General features: G+C 45.7%; 4 protein-coding genes and 1 non-coding gene across 6 annotated transcripts; 1 reads left to right on the top strand and 4 right to left on the bottom strand.

Annotated features, from left to right (window-relative positions):
• The first annotated feature begins 1,281 nt into the window (after positions 1 to 1,281).
• On the top strand, positions 1,282 to 1,354 carry TRNAE-CUC (transfer RNA glutamic acid (anticodon CUC)). Its single transcript has one exon. It is a non-coding gene; the product is annotated as a tRNA-Glu (tRNA).
• A 110-nt stretch (positions 1,355 to 1,464) lies between these two features.
• LOC117846413 (O-methyltransferase 1, chloroplastic) lies at positions 1,465 to 5,885 on the bottom strand. 2 transcript variants are annotated; one of them, XM_034727571.2, is made up of 7 exons: positions 5,592 to 5,885; positions 4,972 to 5,147; positions 4,777 to 4,897; positions 3,838 to 3,962; positions 3,282 to 3,410; positions 3,028 to 3,198; positions 1,465 to 1,656 (listed from the first exon to the last, which is right to left on the bottom strand). In XM_034727571.2, the coding sequence occupies exons 1-7, from the start codon at positions 5,854 to 5,856 to the stop codon at positions 1,651 to 1,653; spliced, it is 993 nt and encodes a 330-aa protein (XP_034583462.1). In that variant the 5' UTR covers positions 5,857 to 5,885; the 3' UTR covers positions 1,465 to 1,650. The 2 variants fall into 2 exon arrangements, with proteins under 2 accessions (XP_034583462.1, XP_034583461.1); XM_034727570.2 differs by having other exon boundaries at positions 1,602 to 1,974; positions 5,592 to 5,880.
• Positions 5,886 to 6,433: 548 nt separating this feature from the next.
• On the bottom strand, positions 6,434 to 8,865 carry LOC117845970 (epoxide hydrolase 1). The gene has a single exon (XM_072291939.1). It carries the CDS (start codon positions 7,388 to 7,390, stop codon positions 6,953 to 6,955), a length of 438 nt encoding a protein of 145 aa, XP_072148040.1. The 5' UTR covers positions 7,391 to 8,865; the 3' UTR covers positions 6,434 to 6,952.
• Positions 8,866 to 12,227: 3,362 nt separating this feature from the next.
• LOC117846552 (uncharacterized) lies at positions 12,228 to 13,476 on the bottom strand. Its single transcript, XM_034727764.2, has one exon. It carries the CDS (start codon positions 13,437 to 13,439, stop codon positions 12,573 to 12,575), a length of 867 nt encoding a protein of 288 aa, XP_034583655.1. The 5' UTR covers positions 13,440 to 13,476; the 3' UTR covers positions 12,228 to 12,572.
• Positions 13,477 to 15,814: 2,338 nt separating this feature from the next.
• On the bottom strand, positions 15,815 to 17,153 carry LOC117845988 (pectinesterase inhibitor). Its single transcript, XM_034727083.2, has one exon. The coding sequence runs from the start codon at positions 16,790 to 16,792 to the stop codon at positions 16,031 to 16,033; it is 762 nt and encodes a 253-aa protein (XP_034582974.1). The 5' UTR covers positions 16,793 to 17,153; the 3' UTR covers positions 15,815 to 16,030.
• Between the last annotated feature and the right edge of the window lie 713 nt (positions 17,154 to 17,866).

The following is a 17,866-nucleotide window of genomic DNA, read 5'->3' as shown; positions in this document are numbered from 1 at the left end:
GCGGGGGTATGACGGCCTCCCGAGCTTTTGCTTAAGAAGAAAGACCTTCTCACGCAGGTCTAGAAAACCCCCGAACCCCTACCCCACCCTTACATGGCGGCACCTGCGCCCGCGTGAGCCTAGGCCGGGCCTTGCAGCATGCTTTGGTGTGGAATAGACGAGGAGGTTTTTTTAACCCCAACCTGAAATTCGCTCCCACGGGGAGTCGAACCCAGGACCTGAGGAGTGCCACTCGGTTCCACTGACCAACTCGGCTAGGGGACCTTAGGCAAGGTGCCAACTACCAAGGACAGACAAGCCGATGAATGAAAGTAACAGAAAAAAAAATCTCAATTTCGAAGTTTGTACAGGACTACAGGAGTACAGAACAACATCTCCCCTGCCAGCTGATGCACTCACTGAAGAAAGCGCCTTCTTGACAATATAACCTTTTTCTTGGTCTTCATACTAAAGCTGAGGTTGAACTTCATTCTACCTGATGCCAACAGAGCTGTTCGCCAATCTCCCCCTGCTTGAATGTTTCTCCAGAGGAAGGTCCCTGCAAACCTGCCCAAAAGTTACATAAAGGCTTCATACTTATGCTGAGGAGATACTGCCATAACAGCATGTCAGGTTAGGAATTCAAATACCACCTGCAGGCAATCTTGCTGAGCATATTGTTCACATTGGATTTCAAAAAGTTAGGTTCTCTTTTTATTCCCCGGCTGAAAATATAAGTTACATTAGGCGCAATTTGGTAGTACAGTTCAAAGATGAAGCAAAGTCAAACGTTGACCTTTCAGCCATTTCACTTCCCTGCAGATACAATACACCATCCTTGGTAGCTGATTTCTCTCAAATCTAACATGTCTGACAAACAAGGTGGACCTGAAACTTCCTTCTACTTTGGAACCACAGTGCCTGCACAGGCCTTTTACAACCAAACTAGAACAGTAGAGCTTAGAGCAACAAACTCTTGCATACTTCGGTAGCTTGTGCCGCCCTCGGCGACAGGCCATGGTGGCCTCGGGCCGATCCTAGATAATACATTTATTTAGTATTATATATCTTAATTTAATTTTCCATGAACTTGAAAGAAGTTTGGGACAAAACTAAAACGTCAGCAGTACAGACGCCAAAAAAAATTGCGCACTACAGCACCCATTTAATGGGGATATGTGCCACATTGTTTGATCAGATGCCTCTCGCTTCTGCCGGCGCGCTACTGTAGCAACAAATCAGCCATTGATCGTTCGGTACTTACTTTCAACACTACAGAATTACGTAAAAGAAGATCACCAATCCGTTGTAGTCTAGCTGGTTAGGATACTCGGCTCTCACCCGAGAGACCCGGGTTCGAGTCCCGGCAACGGAATTTTTTGTCTAATAATTTTACCCGTATTTAGATTTTCCATGTGCTCAGGAACAACGAACAAACATGACTGAATTTAGATTTTCCATGTGCTCAGGAGCAACGAACAAACATGACTGAACATTGCTACTACATCCTCAATATTTGATTGCTTCCTTATCTGGGGTTCCCATGCTCTGGCGTACATGCCATGCTCAAGTATATTTTGGCATCAGCTAGCCACATATTCTCTCACGCTTAAGGCCGCAGCTTGGGTTGGGAGAACCATGCGCTAGTTCAGTTCAGTTCAGTTCAGCATTTCACATCTGCTCCAACAATGCAAAATCAATACAAAACAAGTGAGAAAAAAGCCAAGCACTTTTATTGATCAAACACTGAAGTAAGCGTGGCTTTATCAACAGACAAGTTGTGTTCTAAAGATCCCCGATTCTTCGACTCCTCTCCGAGAAGAAACTTGGCTTGAATTTTACTAGCACGGTCCTGTCTGTACCAGCTCTCTTCTGACACATGGCAAGGTTTCTGCACAAGCTAAAGCCACACCACATAACCGACTAGAGTTCCTCAAATCCTTCTTCATCGGCATCCTCCTCTATTCTTTCGAAATGCAACCGGAAGCTCTCCATCTACCAAAGCCAGGGAAGAAAAAAAAAGAGAAAAGAATGTTCAAACTGCCAACAGAGAACATTACTAACCTTGCATAATACCAAATCTAAGGATGATTTAACGTAAAAAAGAATTTTTCAGGATGATTTCGCAAGGAAGTTTTGTTAGAAAGATACATGGTAAGGTTCTTATGATGTTGCTGTTGCAGAAAGCTACAAAGTACATGTGGAGAGCAGCAGCAATCCTGATCCTACTTCAGGCCAAGGAAACGGTGAGAGGGTGCACCATTTGCTATTTCTGAGCTAGCAGTCTCCTGGAGATTCAATAATAAATTTCACTTTTCTTGATAGGTTTACGTGAGTGCATTTTCTGTTTCTAGGTCCAGACTTGATGTAAGGACATGATCTCTCGGATGTCCAATTTTGCACAAAATATTACAACTGGATGATCAGGGAATTGGTCCTGACATTTAAAAGGCCACTAGGAACTAGCTAGCAATGGCCACCTATCAGATATCCTAGCTGGGGATCAGATCTACAATTCAAATTTCCTGACAGAGCTATCACGGTACAGAACAGTAAGTTACATACAACCATTAGTGAAGCATATTTTTTTCACAAAAAAATTAGTACATATATACCTTTTTCTCTTATTGTCTAAAACCAATTCAAAATAAAAACACAATGGTCCTCAATGGTTTATTTACTTACTTGTGCGTGCTGTTTGATGCAATGTAAGGATACTTAAATGTATCATTGGTAATGTATTTCATACATAATTAATAGTGATAACTAAACTAGGCTATGAAAAGGTAAAACCGTATTTCTGGTCTGGCTCTTGGCAAAAGAAATTTAGATTGTTCTACATCAATGTCAGGTCGATATTTTCAGAAACATTTGAATTTGGATTTCATAGTGTCTACCAGAAACCAGTAAGAATTTGCTAGCTGTTCCTCTAGCAGGATACATTCTGACAGAATCTGAAATATTGGCCATGTTCTCAAAATCTGCTCAGATCATCTTAATTTCAAAATACCGAACTGAAAAAATTCAAGTGAAAGTTATCTGGCTTACCTGGGCATCTGAAAACCTCAGTTGTTCTGCAACAAAAAGCACTCCGCCACGTAGTTCCCATGAATTAGGTAGATCAAAGTCAATATCCTTCGCAACATCTTCATATTGCACAAAGCTAACCCGAAAGCCCTGAGTAAAGAAAAGCTTTTCCAGATTATCCTGTTCCAAGCCCTGCAAGACATTGTACAGGGAAACTATTATTGACAATCCAGTTTAAAGATACTATGGGATTTTGAAGTATATACTTAGTCAACCATGTCCATTGATGCCATACAGTCTGGAAAATGGGGCAATACTCCTGTGAAGATGCTTCCTTTCATTGCTAAATTGCTTATAACAAGCAAGAGATTTTCCAAACTCGTGGTTGTGGGCAGAGGTAAGCCCTGCAATGCCATTAAAATTTCATTACACAAAAATCAGATGACTAGTCTATAGACTATAGGACCAAGAGAACACCAAATATACAAATTAATAACACAGAAAACCAATGATAATGTTCGAGAGTGCATGTATGCTGGGAAGGTTTGCCCTGTTTTGAACTTTGAGGTTTTATGTGAATATAATTCAGTACATAATCTGCTAGTGTTAAGACATAAATTGCTTCGATGCTTTCATGTTGTTAGTGACTGCACTCAATGAGCACCGAAAAATCACATATAGCATGACTGAACTGCTGTATCGTGCTCAAGTCCAATCAAAACATTTGTAAATTAACTTTTTAAAATATGCTTTTTTGGATAGAGTTAAATAAACAGGTAAGGAAATGAACTTAAAATTACTGACGTTACAAGTCCAAGTTAAGCTAACTACCTGCAGTACCCACAAGCTGAGCCTATTCCCATTGAAGCCATTTTTGCTCAAGACCTCTAGTAGATCAGGGGACTCCAAAGGAATATGAAGCAAGACACAATTTCGCGATACTTTTGCTCCAGATCCTGTGAACCACAAGAAACAAGGAATGGACATGAACTTTTGGCAATCATTATTGAAGCTCAGTTTTCATTTAGAAAGAAGACCCATTATATGACACTGAATAAATTCATGCTCTACAAGATGCCACTTGTTATGAGGCCAATATGTCAGTGAGGCATCAGGCATGCTTATTAGCAGCATAAAAGGGATGATCTCATTGCATTTTTATGGTCACTGCTACATCAGTTTTAAAAAACTCAACCCAAGAGAAGAGACATCCTGAAAGGTATTGCACTTAAGGTCGAGAAAAGGCCTCGAAAGCCAGCTACTAGCCACAACACTATTGCTTCAGCGACCACGCCATGACCATGAGGAACACACACCAAGAGGCCCTTTTGTGTCAGAACCAGGGCACGAGCCCGGGTTGGCAGCATTGTAACTGGAGGACATACCAGCATGCAATGAACACATTCTCACTACATCTGCTTTCAAATAATCAACTCCTGTGATGAAAATCTTTTGGTGGATAACTACTTTCTCCAGATGCTATTTTTATTACTACATCTGTTTTTGGAAGAATGGAAGGACTTGAGTAGTTGAGTGACTAAAACTTGATAGTTTGAGGGCTCAAAATCAAACCAGCAAAATATTAGTACAGTGGCTTAATTGATCAATCTATAATGGTTCAGGTACTGATGGTGGCATATTGTGGAAAATAATTGGCAGATACATATGTTTTGATTGAACTACAGCATAAACATGGGGAGGAAACTTGTCAACAATTCTTTAAAACAAACGAAAAGAAGAAACTTGTGACTGCATAAGTCTATATTACACCTCTAAGCCGCTGAGTCGCTGTACTGAAGACTTTTCCTGGTGACACATCGTACAGAACAGATAGCCTAGGCCAGCTCAGCCTGTAAGGACGAGTGTCCATTCCATCTGTCAACAAAACAATCTATAAGGAATGAGCCAGCATATTCTCCAACGGTTGGGAGCAAAGAGTTTTGTACAACATTTAGTAAAAATTACCTGTCTAATATCTTCCGAATTGCTAATCAAATTCTGTAATTTGTCATCAATATATCTGGTTGTCAGCCTATAATGGTCTTGGCAAGGCACTGCATGCGAAGCTAGATAACCGATATCATGATGTGCTACATCATGTGAAAGAAGAACTGCAGCATATGGATCGATGAAAAGAGGATCTGCAAGCATAGCCTCATTAAATTACATTTGAACTAACAAATCAGCAGACACTTGCAGCCTAAAGAAGTTGATACTCTATAGTGATTATTATCAGAGCTTTCCTAGAAAAGAGAGGAACATGATTCAAACAGAAGTGGACACGCACCAACATTTGCCTCATGAGAAACTTAGACATCTTCCATTGTGATTAAATGACTAGAAAGTGAATCATGTCAAACAGAGTGTACCATTCCCTTGTTAAATGAGTCCATAACGAAAAACAGAATATACAATCCACCGAGGTTTCGCCTTTCCCAAGAGAAAACTATCGCGATTGCAGGTAGTTCGAGATGAGCAATTATAGCTACTCCTCATATCTTCGAACAGGTAGCGCGCAGTTCAGCAGTACTAGCCAGATCGAAAACTCAATCAAGCAACAGCGCATGAAAGATAGTCAGGAATACCTGAGCGGCGAGATTCCTCGTCCCGGATGCGAGCCGCGCGGAGGGCGGCGAGGAGGAGCAGGTCGAGTTCCTCGGGCTCCGGGATCGGGCCTCCGCGGGGCGCGTCGGCGGCGGTGGCCGAGGGGGGCCGCGGCGAGCGCCTCCTGCTGCTCAAGGAGGAGAAGCGGTAGTGGGGACGTAGCGGCGGTGGCAGGGGCGGCGGCGCAAGACGGACGGGTGGGGCCGCCGCCGCCGCCGGCGCGGCGAGCCTCGGCAGCGCGGGCATGTGCCGATGTCACGTGCTCAAAGTTGTTATTCTCCTATCCAGTGAGGCCGTCCGTGGCCCGCATAATCCAAGCCTTACTCCAATTTTCCGTTTTCGTTGTGGAGAAGCGTATTCCAATTTAGAGATGTACTTTTGGTCCACTGATGCTAAGGAACACATTCAGTGATGCATGCTCCCTCTGTCCCAAAAAGAATGTAACTCTCAGAAAGTTAATCAATTTTAAATTTCATCAAACTTATACAAAATAGTACGGTACAAAATAAATATCAATAGATTAATCATGTAATTTATTTTCATATTAAATCTATTTGGAGACGTGAATGTTAGTAGTTTTTTATAAATTTGATCACACTTGAAACTATTTGACTTCTTGAGAAACAAGAGTTGCATTCTTTTTGAAACAGAGGGAGTAGAGAGTATGAGGTGCGCCCTTTATATATTTTTTTTTCTTGAAAGAAATATGTGTGCTCTAATTAACCATTTTTATATTATTCGCGCACATACCAAGACCAACATGAGAGTCACCTGCAGCCTCGACCTTGGGAAAAATACGGAATTCGCATTTCACAAACACATATGTTTCACAGTGCTCTTGCATGCGCTGATTTTAATTTACAAGAACAAACAATTCAATGGACTGCTGTAATCCTTACTAATACTGTGATTACTTCCCGATGGACTGCAACACTCCCGGCACAAGATGACACGAGATGAGCCAATAACCACGCTAGCTCTGCAGGCGCTGCACTCCACCACCACTCTCAGAACCTCTTGATGAAGTCGTAGATGTGTTCGGTGACCTCCTCCGGCTTCTCGAGGTGGATGCAGTGCGCGGCGCCGGCGACGACGGCCACCTCCTCCAGCCCCGGCACGTCGCCCTTGAGCCCGCCCTTGTGTATGTACTCCTGCACCCCCGTGTAGCTGCACGACATCGCCTCCTCCCCGGCCATGTACTTGGTCGGCACCGCCACCTTCGCCCCCGTCCACGGCGCCGTCAGCTCCCAGTTCCTGCACAACCACGCCACAGATCATCGTATCATTACTCAAAGAGATTGAGATGGTGATTTTGAATGATCCGTGGATCTGAATTATAATATTACAGGTTGAGGCAGCGGTAGAAGTTGATGGCGCCGGCGAACCCCGTCTCGTCGAACTTGGCGGCGAGGCGGTCGACGTGCTCCTTCGGGAGCCAGGGCGGCAGCGGGATGTCCCGGTCCGGCGGGCCCCACCACTCCGGCGACAGCGAGATGGCGCCGGTGTCGCGGGTGGTGAGGATCCTCCTGAAGATGAACCTGGTGTCCATCCGCGCGAGCTCGGCCTCCATGGCGCCGGGCTCCTGCATCCGGAGCAGGTAGTACCCGTCGCCGTAGAGGCGGCGGAACGCCTCGGTCGTCGGGCGCGCGGCGGGGTCGCGCGGCATGAAGGCGACGCTCATGGCGACAAGCGCGCACCCGGTCGGGGCGGAACGTGGCGAGGTGACACGCCAGGAGCGCACCCCAGACCTGGCGGGTACCAGGGGACGCTTCAAGGGCATCTATAACCTGCCCTCTCACTTGCTGCTGGTACCTTTGTATTTGCCCTGTCCGGATCCAAAGAAGCATCAGATTCCTAATTGCCTGTAACCTGAACTTCACCAGTTTACAAACTACAACATCGACAAGGCAACACCTCAGAACTTATGCTGTGTTTATCTCCTATAGAAGATGAGCCGGTTCATCGTCCCGTGAATTTCGATGGAAGAAATTACATGGAGATATATCAACCCATTTTTGTGGTTCATGAGATGTATATGAAGGTGGTGGTGGTGGTGGTAGCCGCATATGAAGCCAGCTCAGGGTATACAGGGCTGAGAGTCACAGTCACGCTGGCTGATCTGACGGGTCATATATGTTGAACGGAAACTCATTATGGATGATTGGATGGGTTCGGGGATCAGATCAGACTGTTATTTCCATAAAACGGGCTTAATATAATCAACTGCTCGCTCCTCCAAACCGATCAATTATGCCGCAGGAGCCTTGACGTTCTTGGCCGCCGCCTCCTCCTTCTTGGGATCTTTAGGCGGCGCGTCCGCGCTGCTCATAAGGCCCAGGGTGACCTGCTGCAGGTCCTCGTAGTACGACACCTTCTCCTTGACGCGTAGCTCCGGGCAGTCCATGGCGCTGATGCTGGACGGGTAGCTGAGCAGCTCGTCGAGGTTGCTCTTGGCCTCGTCGAACCTCTCGTTGGGTAATGCTATCACACACTCTCGAGATTTGCAGGGGCGGGTGCATCACCCGCCCCTGCAAATCGATTAAAAAGATAAAAAAATTGTATGCACGACCGTGGCCACATGCTACTTCTGCCTATCCCTGTTGATCCCTGAACCCCGACGGATCCCATGGGGATCAACCACTCTACAAACAGATGGATCAGAAGTTTAAAATAACCAATCTTAGTAAATTAGTCACAGTCATGAATCGTATTGAAGTACATGGTCACAAATCGAGCACAAGCTAGCAGAGTGACCACAAATCTGATACAAGTAACACATCAAGTACAAGCTAAGCTCCCTACTAATAATGATTGGTTACAGGATGCGGATGCGGAGATTTGCATGGCAGCTCGTGAGGTACCTGCGACAGATCGTGGCCTTCGTGGACGACATACGGAGCATCGATGGCTTGTTCTTCTTTGCCGGCGTTGCAGCTCCTTCGGTGCCCGGCCCTTCCCATCATCAACACGCGCTGCCCATGCCCCGCCGTAGGGGCCGGCCGCGCAGCTCGTGCCTGCCGCAGGGACCGGCCGCTCCACCGCCCATGGCTTGGTTGTCGGGGCTGGCTGTGCCGCCTATGCACCACTGCAGGGGACGGTCGCGCCATGCGGCCGTGCCGCTCATGCCTCGCTGCAGGCGCTGGCCGTGCCGTGCGCCCGTGCCCGCGCCGCCCATGACCGCCGAGCTGGGACCGGCCGCGCCTCCAAGGCCCTTGCCCATCTTCGCAGGAGGTAGAAAAGAGAGAGATAGGGGAGGAGAAGTGAGAGAGCCAGAGAAGAGATACCAAGAAGAAGATCAGAGAAGAGATACCGAGAAGAAGATAAGATAGGGCCGGAGGGAGTCTGAACTCTGGATTGAGGTTGGACCAATAAAAATGCTTTGTTTGGAAGTCGCGGATCGATGACGTGGCTGGACGTGTTTCTTTCATGAGCTTATAACGATTTTTTGGGACCATCAAACAATATTAAATAAAAACTTTGTCAACAACAAAGTTTTAGATCTCGTCGAGCTCTACAACTTTGATATGAAGTTTATTTTCATCCGAAATTGTATGAAAAAGTTATGATTTTTTTGCATGGAACAATTTCTAGGAGCGGGTCATTGTGTCACTCACCCCTGGAAATGACCCACTTCTAGAAATTATTTCCAGGTGCAGGTGACGCTATCCCCCACCCCTACAATTATTTTTCAATTTTTGTCTTTCTTTTAAAATGTGTTTTTGAGCTATTAAATGATCTCAAATGCAAAAGTTGTCAACTACAATTTTTTTGTCTCGTAGAACTCTATAATTATAAGTTTGTATTCATCCAAGTTAACATGAAAAAGTTTGTATTAAAAAATACATCTATTGAACTCATTCACATATACTCATACATTCACATATATACATTCACTTATACTTACGCATGTACTCATATACTTATATACATTTAGATCTCGGTGAGGATTACAACTTTCATACAGAGCTTCTCTATGTCCGAAGATCTTTGAAAATTTTAGAATTTGTAGATTTCAAAACTAAAGAATTTATAATAATATTTTGGAGCAATAAACAATCTCAAATAAGAAGCATGCCAACTTGGTCTCATCAACCTCTATAATTTTGATATAGAGCTTCTCTATGGTTGAAGTCATTTGAAAATTCAAAAAAATTATATTTCAAAACTAAACAACTTATGATGATATTTTGAAGTATTAAACAATCTCAAATTGAAAACTTATCAACTCCAAAGTTTGATAACTCCAAAGTTTTTGGCCTCGTCGATCTCTACAAGTTTGATGTAGAGATTATGTATAGCCAAGTTATTTGAAACTTCAAAAGTTTTAGATTTCAAAACTAGAGAATTTATAATAATATTTTGAAGTACTAAACAATCTCAAATGAAAAACTTTTGAACTACAAAGTTTTAGGTCTCGTTGAGCTATATAATTTTGATATAAAATTTATCTTCATCCAAGATCCAAAATCATTTTTAGGAGCGGGTGATGCCGTCACCCATCCATGGAAATGCAGGCTATTTCCAGGGCCGGGTGATAGGAGGACCCGCCCCTGAAAATGGTGATTTCCTGGGACGGGTCACCCCATCGCCCGCTTCTAGAAATAGCATCCATTTCCAGGGGCGGGTCGTCCCGTGGTTCGTCCCTGCAAATGGTTCTCCAGGGATGGGCTGGATACTACAGTAATGTTCCCGTTTCATAGGTGCGGGTGGCAATTTCGCCTGCCCCTAGGAAAAAAACGGGACGACCATACCACTCGTTTTTTTACTACGCATGCATCTTTTAATATAGGCGGTAGCATTCCGGCGTTGTTGTTTTTTTTCCTTCGAAAGACCAGCGTCGTCGTTCTTGGACAGTCTCTAATCCACAATGAACTATACGTAGGTTGGGACAGGGAGAGTACGTAAATGGCCTAGCTGATACGTGTATCGTTGCAGTAGTATTGAACAAAGATATGGTCTATATATTATACATAAGTACACTAACTAATCTCTTCGTTCTTAAATATATGGCACTAGTGTTATTCCATTATGTAATTAAAGAAATTAAACCAAAATTATTAATGAAATGCTAGTGTAGACGATGCTTTGATTTGCTGTGCAGAAATCTCTATAGATGATGCTCCGTTGAGATGTATCAGTGGAAGAGCTAGAAAGAGCTTTTTTTTTGGCTGTCTGCAGGGCGCTCGAGTATTTCTTGAGCCTTTGACACTCGAAATTTGGTGCTGCAAGGTACAGATTGGACGGCCAAAAGATCTTCTTCAACCTCCGTTCATGATGTGTCTCCTCCTTTTCTGAGCTCGGTGCTTTGCCTCCATCCACACGAGCTCACGCGTATTCCACTCGAAATACGTATGTGTGTAGTGTCTAACCTTCGAACTCATGATCTTCCTCCTCGCGTACCTGTGCGCAGTGCGCATAGGGAAATTCTATTTTGTTTTGACCCTTGTTATCTAACATTTTGATCCATAATCAATTATCAATTTTAAACCAGCATGAATAATCCTGACAGTATTCGTGCTGACTCTATTTTGAGCTGGCATGAATAATGAAGTATAACAACAAGCAAGTATCCATTCCTTTATAAAAATAAGGATCAAATATAATATTTGTAGAAAAAGATCTCTCATCGAAAATAAATACTTATAAAAAAATTAATAAGGAAATAAATATCAATAATAACTAAATCATATAAAATATTTATCTTAATATAAATAAATAAATTTTGATTGTAATATACATCATATATCAGTTTTAAACTAACTCAAAATAATACATTCAAAGAATAGTTGAAGAGATGCTTTATTCACATATCTATTTATATCCACATTTATCTCCGAATTCGGATCATAAAGAGAATGATGAAAATGAATTTGGATATATCCACTTTAATTACTATATTTTTCACATTTTAGCACATATGGATTCGTATAATTTGGCTAGTTCCATATCCGTTCCCAGTTGTGATGAACATTTCATGGCTAGCATGCTTTTTTGTGAAAGCTGAATACCAAGATGTTTTTCTCACCTTGGATTGGTTGAAGAAGCGGTGGTAAGAGAAGAAAAAATAGAAGTGTTTGCTATGTGTTAACGTCTTGATATTACCGTGTGATATGATGTTTGGTTGAACATTTCTATTATTGTTCCACGAACCTATGTTAATTGTTAATCTATGTAATGTTTGGTTGAGTCTCCATTCAAAACTAACTATTTATTGTTTTTCTCTAATTCTCTTCACGTAGTACGCAGTTTTTCTTTTCCCGTTTTGATGTTGCTGCCTCCATTTCAAAATGTATGTCGTTTTAACTTTTCTAGATAGATAGATTTTGCTATGCACCTAAACACAAGGTTATATCTGGATACATAGCAAAATCAATGTATCTAAAAAAGTCAAAACGATCTACATTTTGAAATAGAGTAAGTAGGTAGGGGTAGTGTGAAGCAATCTGTGCGATTGAAAAAAAAAGAATGAACGTGATTCTCACCACAATATGTGGAACTCAACATTCATGTTTAAACGTTTGTCAATTGAAAAATAAAAACATGAGCACCAAGTAAGGTGTGCTAGAGACATTGCACAAGAAAAAGAGGAATCCAACCCGCTCACAATAATCCAGGATGCCAAAGCAGACACAGCTTTTTACAATCCAGGTTGTTACAATCCAACTTAATTATTTCAAAAATAAAAATTTATAATCTGCAAGCTGCTTTCACGGTCAGAAGCTAATAAAACAAACAAGCCCTAAGAGGGCTGCATGCGATATGTGTCGGCCTCTGATATGGGCCTCAGTTTTGCTCCAACACAGGCCCATACATACAGAAACATTATCTAAATGGGCCTTATGTTGTGCTTAAGCAGCCCATCATCATGGCCTTTATTGGTCGTGGTTAGGAAACGGACGGCAAAAATTGTCGATGGAAAGAACATGTTTGAGTTGGCACCGAAGCCCGCGTCGTGGCGCTCATCATGCCTTGGTGTCGTCGTCGTCGTCGTCGTTGTCGTCGTCAGCGCTGGCATCAGACGACGGCGCCGGCGCATCGGAGTCCCCAGATGGCGCATCGGCGGCGGAAGATCCAGATGGAGACGGCGCACTGGAGGAGGCCCCGGACGGAGCGTCGGCGCCGGCCGCCGGCGAGTCAGCAGACGGGCCGCTGGCACCGCTGGCGCCACCGGTGGAAGGTCCCTCGGAGGTGGCGGGGGCCTCCGCGGACGAGCCTCCGGACGGCGCCGCCGCCCCGTACGACGATGGCGCGGCGGCGTCGGTGGGCGGCAGGGCGACCTCGGCGGACATGGACCCCGAGGCCTCGGTGATGAGGTCGAGCGTGACGCGCAGCAGCTTCTCGAACTCAAAGCTTTTGTTGACGACGTCGTCCTTGTCGCTGGTCTTGGGCGCGTCCTTGCAGGCCTCCTCGCAGGCGGAGGTGCCGCTGCCGACCGTCGACGAGAGCCATGACTTGAGCTCGAGGAGCTTGGCGTCGGTGGGCTCGCGGATGAGGCCGTTGAGGTGGGCCATGGCCTCCTCGATGTCTTCGCCGCAGCTGTCGTAGCAGTCGAGCATCGTGCTGTCCTTGCCGCTGTTGAACTTGCCGTGCAGGAACGTGGCCATCCACGAGCCCTTCTCGGCGGCGAAGCCCACGAAGAGCTCCGCCAGCCCGCGAGGGGTCGCCTTCTGCGCCTCCGGCTTCGCCGAGAGGCCGTCGGCGCAGACCTTGGGGAACTGGGACTTGCTGCACGCGTCCTGCACGCTGTCGCCCACCGTCCGCGCGGCGGCGGCGCCGGAGACGAGGACGGAGAGGAGGAGGAGGGGCGCGAGGGAGCGAGCCACGGCCATGGCGCGTCGATCGGGCAAGAGATGAATGGATTCTTGGTTGTTGTTTCGCTCTTGTACGTGGTGGTGATGGTGATCGGACGCGCTTATATACCGTGTGCAGTGTGCTTTGTGAATGAAGGCCATCGAGTGACTTTTTCTCTCCCCACTTCGTGTATGGCATACCGACATTGTAGGAGAGTCACAGTGGAATGTGCCATCCGCGACTAATGCTAGGCCTTCCAAACAAATGCGCCCTCATACTACGACAGGTGTCCTCATTTTTCTGTGGCTCAGCCTTATTCGGTCGAAGGTTTTACTGTGGCATTGCAAAATTTCTTGTGCCACGATAATTTTGGAAAAAAACTTTATTTTTAGATGCCCATGAATTTGAAAAGTTGTTTTGACTTTTCTAAAATTATATATTTATCTATGTATTTAGACATAGCGTATATCTATATACATAACAAAAATTATAAATCTTATAAAGCGAAAACGACCACAATTTGGAACAAAGGGAGTAGTATTTTTTATACTCAATGTGTTAGTATTCGATCCCACTTGCCACAATGTGGATGCGGATGCGATGCTGTTGGGGTAGAAAACCGTCCCTGAAGTGGGGTCAACAAGTTTCCAAACTAAGAGAACAAGAATGACAATGAACTAAGAAATGACTTCAGGAGAGCTTAGAAAATCTCCCCCTCCGTCTGAATCTATCCCTTTGCATTCACCACGGTCCCGTTTTATAGGACCGTAATTTTTACACTTTACAACTTGACACCTTACTTTTTTCTTTATGTGAAGTATATTCGGGAGTATTACAGTAACATTACACCACTTTTGTTACACCCTTTTACACCTCATCACTTTACACCTAAGCTCGAGTGGGCCAGTATGCCGAAGACATCTTCACCACTTCGCTTGTTGCTGAAATCGCGAGTGGTCTATAGAATCGTCATCACCAGCCGACGACTTCGCTGCCTTTGCTCCACCCTAGCTCATGAGCCTGTCTGGAGTACGAAGAGGCGACCGGCCACCAAAGTCGCGAAGTCATCTCGTCGCGCCAATTCTTCATTCGTGCAAAGAAGGGATCACAACACTTCGCCACCAACTCATTACGCCAGCTAATTGCAAAGTCTTGAAATGAGGGAGGAGGTTCCAAGCATAGTCCTTTTCCCCAACACATGAAAAACAACCTGTTTTTTTATGGGCTTTGTATTGACCTCTCCACCCATGTTGCATGCATGTTGGAAATATAGGCAAAACCGATGACATCATCGCATGCCAAAGTAATATAAAAATAAAAATTTTATAATTTTCTTAGGGGTTAAGCAGACAAAGTGAAAAGGTGAGGGGAGTAAAATTGATTGTTTTCTTTTCAATATATATCGTACAAGAAATACACCCTCCATTTCTCTTTTTATAAACACGTAGCATAGTGTAGGCCCATGCCGCATGCCATATCATTCACTGAAGCAACACGTGCCTTCCATTTATTTTCCTCTTTTAAGACATGCACACATGTTTATTTCAAATTTGTACTCCTTGACCATCAGGTGTGTCCTCTTCTGAGTAAATATATTTTGTGATAAAAAACTGTAACATTTGCTTCAAATTTGATACATGTCCATAATTCTAAGTATTTGAGGGCTCTCAGCACTTTTATTTTCTTGCTGTTACGTCGGATGTGGGCAATTTTTTATGCTCTCCCTCCCTCCCTCCCTCCCTCCCCTACACACACACCCATTACAAGTTGCAAGGACAAATGCTCGACACTAGGTCTTTGCCGCCACCATCTTCCCGCTCGCCTCCGGTACGGTGGTCGCAGCCTCCAGCATCTCCTGTCACTAATATCTTCCGGCTGAGTTCATTCGCCGTCAGCACCCCGCCTGACTACAGTGGCACAACGCGGCCTCTGCCGCCATGCCATCCAAAACCATCACCAACACTATTAACTCGTATTCCTATGCCCCTACCGCCTACTCTGCAGGGTCTTCCATCACGCTCTGGCGGAACCCTCGTTACCTAAGCTCCCCTATCATCTATGCTACCTCCCACCACCGGCTGCTGAGCCACCCTAGATCTCTCCCTCTTTGGACCATAGGCCACCGGTAACGTAATCCCCGATCAACCAACCTCAAACCCGGATTCCCTAAGTTAAAAGCTCATCACCGGAGGAGAATGAGAAGTAGAACACACGTTGGCATTCTTTGATTAGTAAAAACAAATCAAGTGTTGGAGTTTCTCAAAACACTCGAGTGCGAGATGTAGCATTCACGTGAATTGTAACTACAATGTCTAGGCTGGAAAGTGCACTGATCAATTTGTGTGCATTATATTCCGAACAAATGATGGCTAACTGTTGTAACATGTCAAGGTAACATAGTTAACAATCAATCTTACGATAAAATCACCCTGCTCATCCTATCAAAAAGAAAAGAAAAGGAAAACACTCAGATCAGGCCAAGTACATGTCATTCGATGCAGGCCTCTTTATCTCTGCATTGGTTTATGCGGCTCCACCTCCAAACACTCCTAAATTCTTAACAGATCGACATGCTCATCGAAAAATGCGGTGGGACTATGAAAAGAAGAAAATCCCTAGGGATCGTCGCTCATGACGTGGCGTAGGCGTCGGACGCACCGGCCCCCGACGACGGCGCCGGGGCACCCGCACTTGGTCCACTGGTGGCGCCGCCGTAAGCTGGCGCGTCAGGCGAGGGCGCACCATAGGCGGGGGCGCCGGCCGACGAGCCGTAGCCACCGAACGGCGCCGGCGCGGCGGCGGCGTCGGTGGGCGGCAGGGCGACCTCGGCGGACATGGACCCCGAGGCCTCGGTGATGAGGTCGAGCGTGACGCGCAGCAGCTTCTCGAACTCGAAGCTCTTGGTGATGCAGGCGTTCTTGATGTCGCTGACGGGCGCGTCCTTGCAGGCGTCCTCGCAGGTGGAGGTGCCGCCGAGCGTGGAGGAGAGCCATGACTTGACCTCGAGGAACTTGGCGTCGGTGAGCTCGCGGGTGAGCCCGCTGAGGTGGGCGACGGCCTCCTCGATGTCCTCGGAGCAGGTGTCGAGGCACTTGTACAGGACGTTGTCCTTGACGCCGTTGAGCTCGCGGTGCGCGAACGCCGCCACCGTCATGCCCACCTCGGCGGTCACGTACACGGAGAGCTCGGCGAGCCGGCGAGGGGTCGCCGACTGGCACTCCGGGTTGTCCTTGAGCGCCTGCAGGCACACCTTGGGGAACAGCGTCTTGTTGCACGCCTCCTGGAGGTTGCCGGTGGCGCCGGCGTCGTCGGGGGTGGTACGCACGGCGGGCGCGGTGGAGACGAGGAGGAGGAGGAAGAAGAGGTGCGCCACGGGGCGAGCCATGGCCATTGCGCGTCGCGGCGGCGGCCGGGATCGGAGGAGACGGTGAGCTCTCTTTCTCTCTCTGTCTCTGTAGGTGGTGGTGGTGGTTCTTGCTTGGCCGTGGTGAGAGGAACGGTGGTGCCTGCACGGGCTTTTATATACCTGCGATGCGAGCTATAGCCTCCGTGTGCTATTGCAGGCGGCCGAGTTTTCCTCCATGGCCAGGGACCTGTTCTCTCCCCTGCCGCTGCTGTAGGAGAGTGGAATGTGCCTTCCGCGACAGATGTCTTCGGTTGCAGACCTGTGGCTCAAAATTGATTGGCAACAAGGGTTTTGCATCGCCATTGCCAAAATTGGGAGTAGCTTGCTATGCTATGCGCCACATGACCAAACGACTAACCCGGCTAACCTCTGTTATTTGCTACTGCGCACTTGTCAGGTGTCCCTGCTTAGCACATCTACAAGATCGCTCGACCATTACTTTTCCTAGTTCTATTAATCTTGATGGAAGCAAGTATAAAAAAGTTTTTTTAACAACATTGAGTTTATTAACGGTTAATTTTTTTTAAGTCTGATCATATATAGCCACGACAATTTGAGAACAGACATAGTATATGATTTTGAAATATTGGGAGCAATGTGCCGGCAGTGAAATATGACATCGTAAAACTCTGAAGGCATGCATCTATGAGAAGTCAGTATAAATCAAGCATCCTTTGTTGGAACGAGTGTTTGCATTTATCCGCATCATGAATAAATAGTGTTATTCTTTCAGCAATAAGCTATGTGGCCATCAACAAACAAGTAGTTTGTGATGAATTTATCATATATAAGATCTACTGGACTAGTCGTCTCTCGGAGATGCTTATAGGCGAAGAAACATTCATTAGAGAGAAGTGTGGAGATGCTTATAGGCGAAGAAACATTCATTAGAGAGAAGTGTGCATATGCGTAGCTGTTATACTTTGCTTTGCTAACAATATTTGACATTAACATAGATTACAGGGTTCATGCAGTGTATCTACCATAAGGATGGGAGGTAGGCAGTCAAGACTGATCAGTTTTGATTCGGAGCAAAAATAAACTAATCTCCTAGCAAAA

Source organism: Setaria viridis, chromosome 2 (genome assembly GCF_005286985.2).
Source record: "Setaria viridis chromosome 2, Setaria_viridis_v4.0, whole genome shotgun sequence".
In the NCBI taxonomy this organism is placed as follows: domain Eukaryota; kingdom Viridiplantae; phylum Streptophyta; class Magnoliopsida; order Poales; family Poaceae; genus Setaria; species Setaria viridis.
The sequence above is the reverse complement of the archived record's forward strand: the minus strand, read 5'-3'. Positions and strand labels throughout refer to the sequence as shown.

Coding starts and splice junctions, on each gene's coding strand:
- LOC117846413 (XM_034727570.2), bottom strand. CDS start 5,856: ATGCCCGCGCTGCCGAGGCTCGCCGCGCCGGCGGCGGCGGCGGCCCCA. Junction 3,199..3,281: donor GTATGGCATCAATGGACATG/GTTGACTAAGTA, acceptor AATGTCTTGCAG/GGCTTGGAACAGGATAATCT. Junction 1,975..3,027: donor TGAGGTTTTCAGATGCCCAG/GTAAGCCAGATA, acceptor TGGCTTTGGTAG/ATGGAGAGCTTCCGGTTGCA.
- LOC117845970 (XM_072291939.1), bottom strand. CDS start 7,390: ATGCCCTTGAAGCGTCCCCTGGTACCCGCCAGGTCTGGGGTGCGCTCC.
- LOC117846552 (XM_034727764.2), bottom strand. CDS start 13,439: ATGGCCGTGGCTCGCTCCCTCGCGCCCCTCCTCCTCCTCTCCGTCCTC.
- LOC117845988 (XM_034727083.2), bottom strand. CDS start 16,792: ATGGCCATGGCTCGCCCCGTGGCGCACCTCTTCTTCCTCCTCCTCCTC.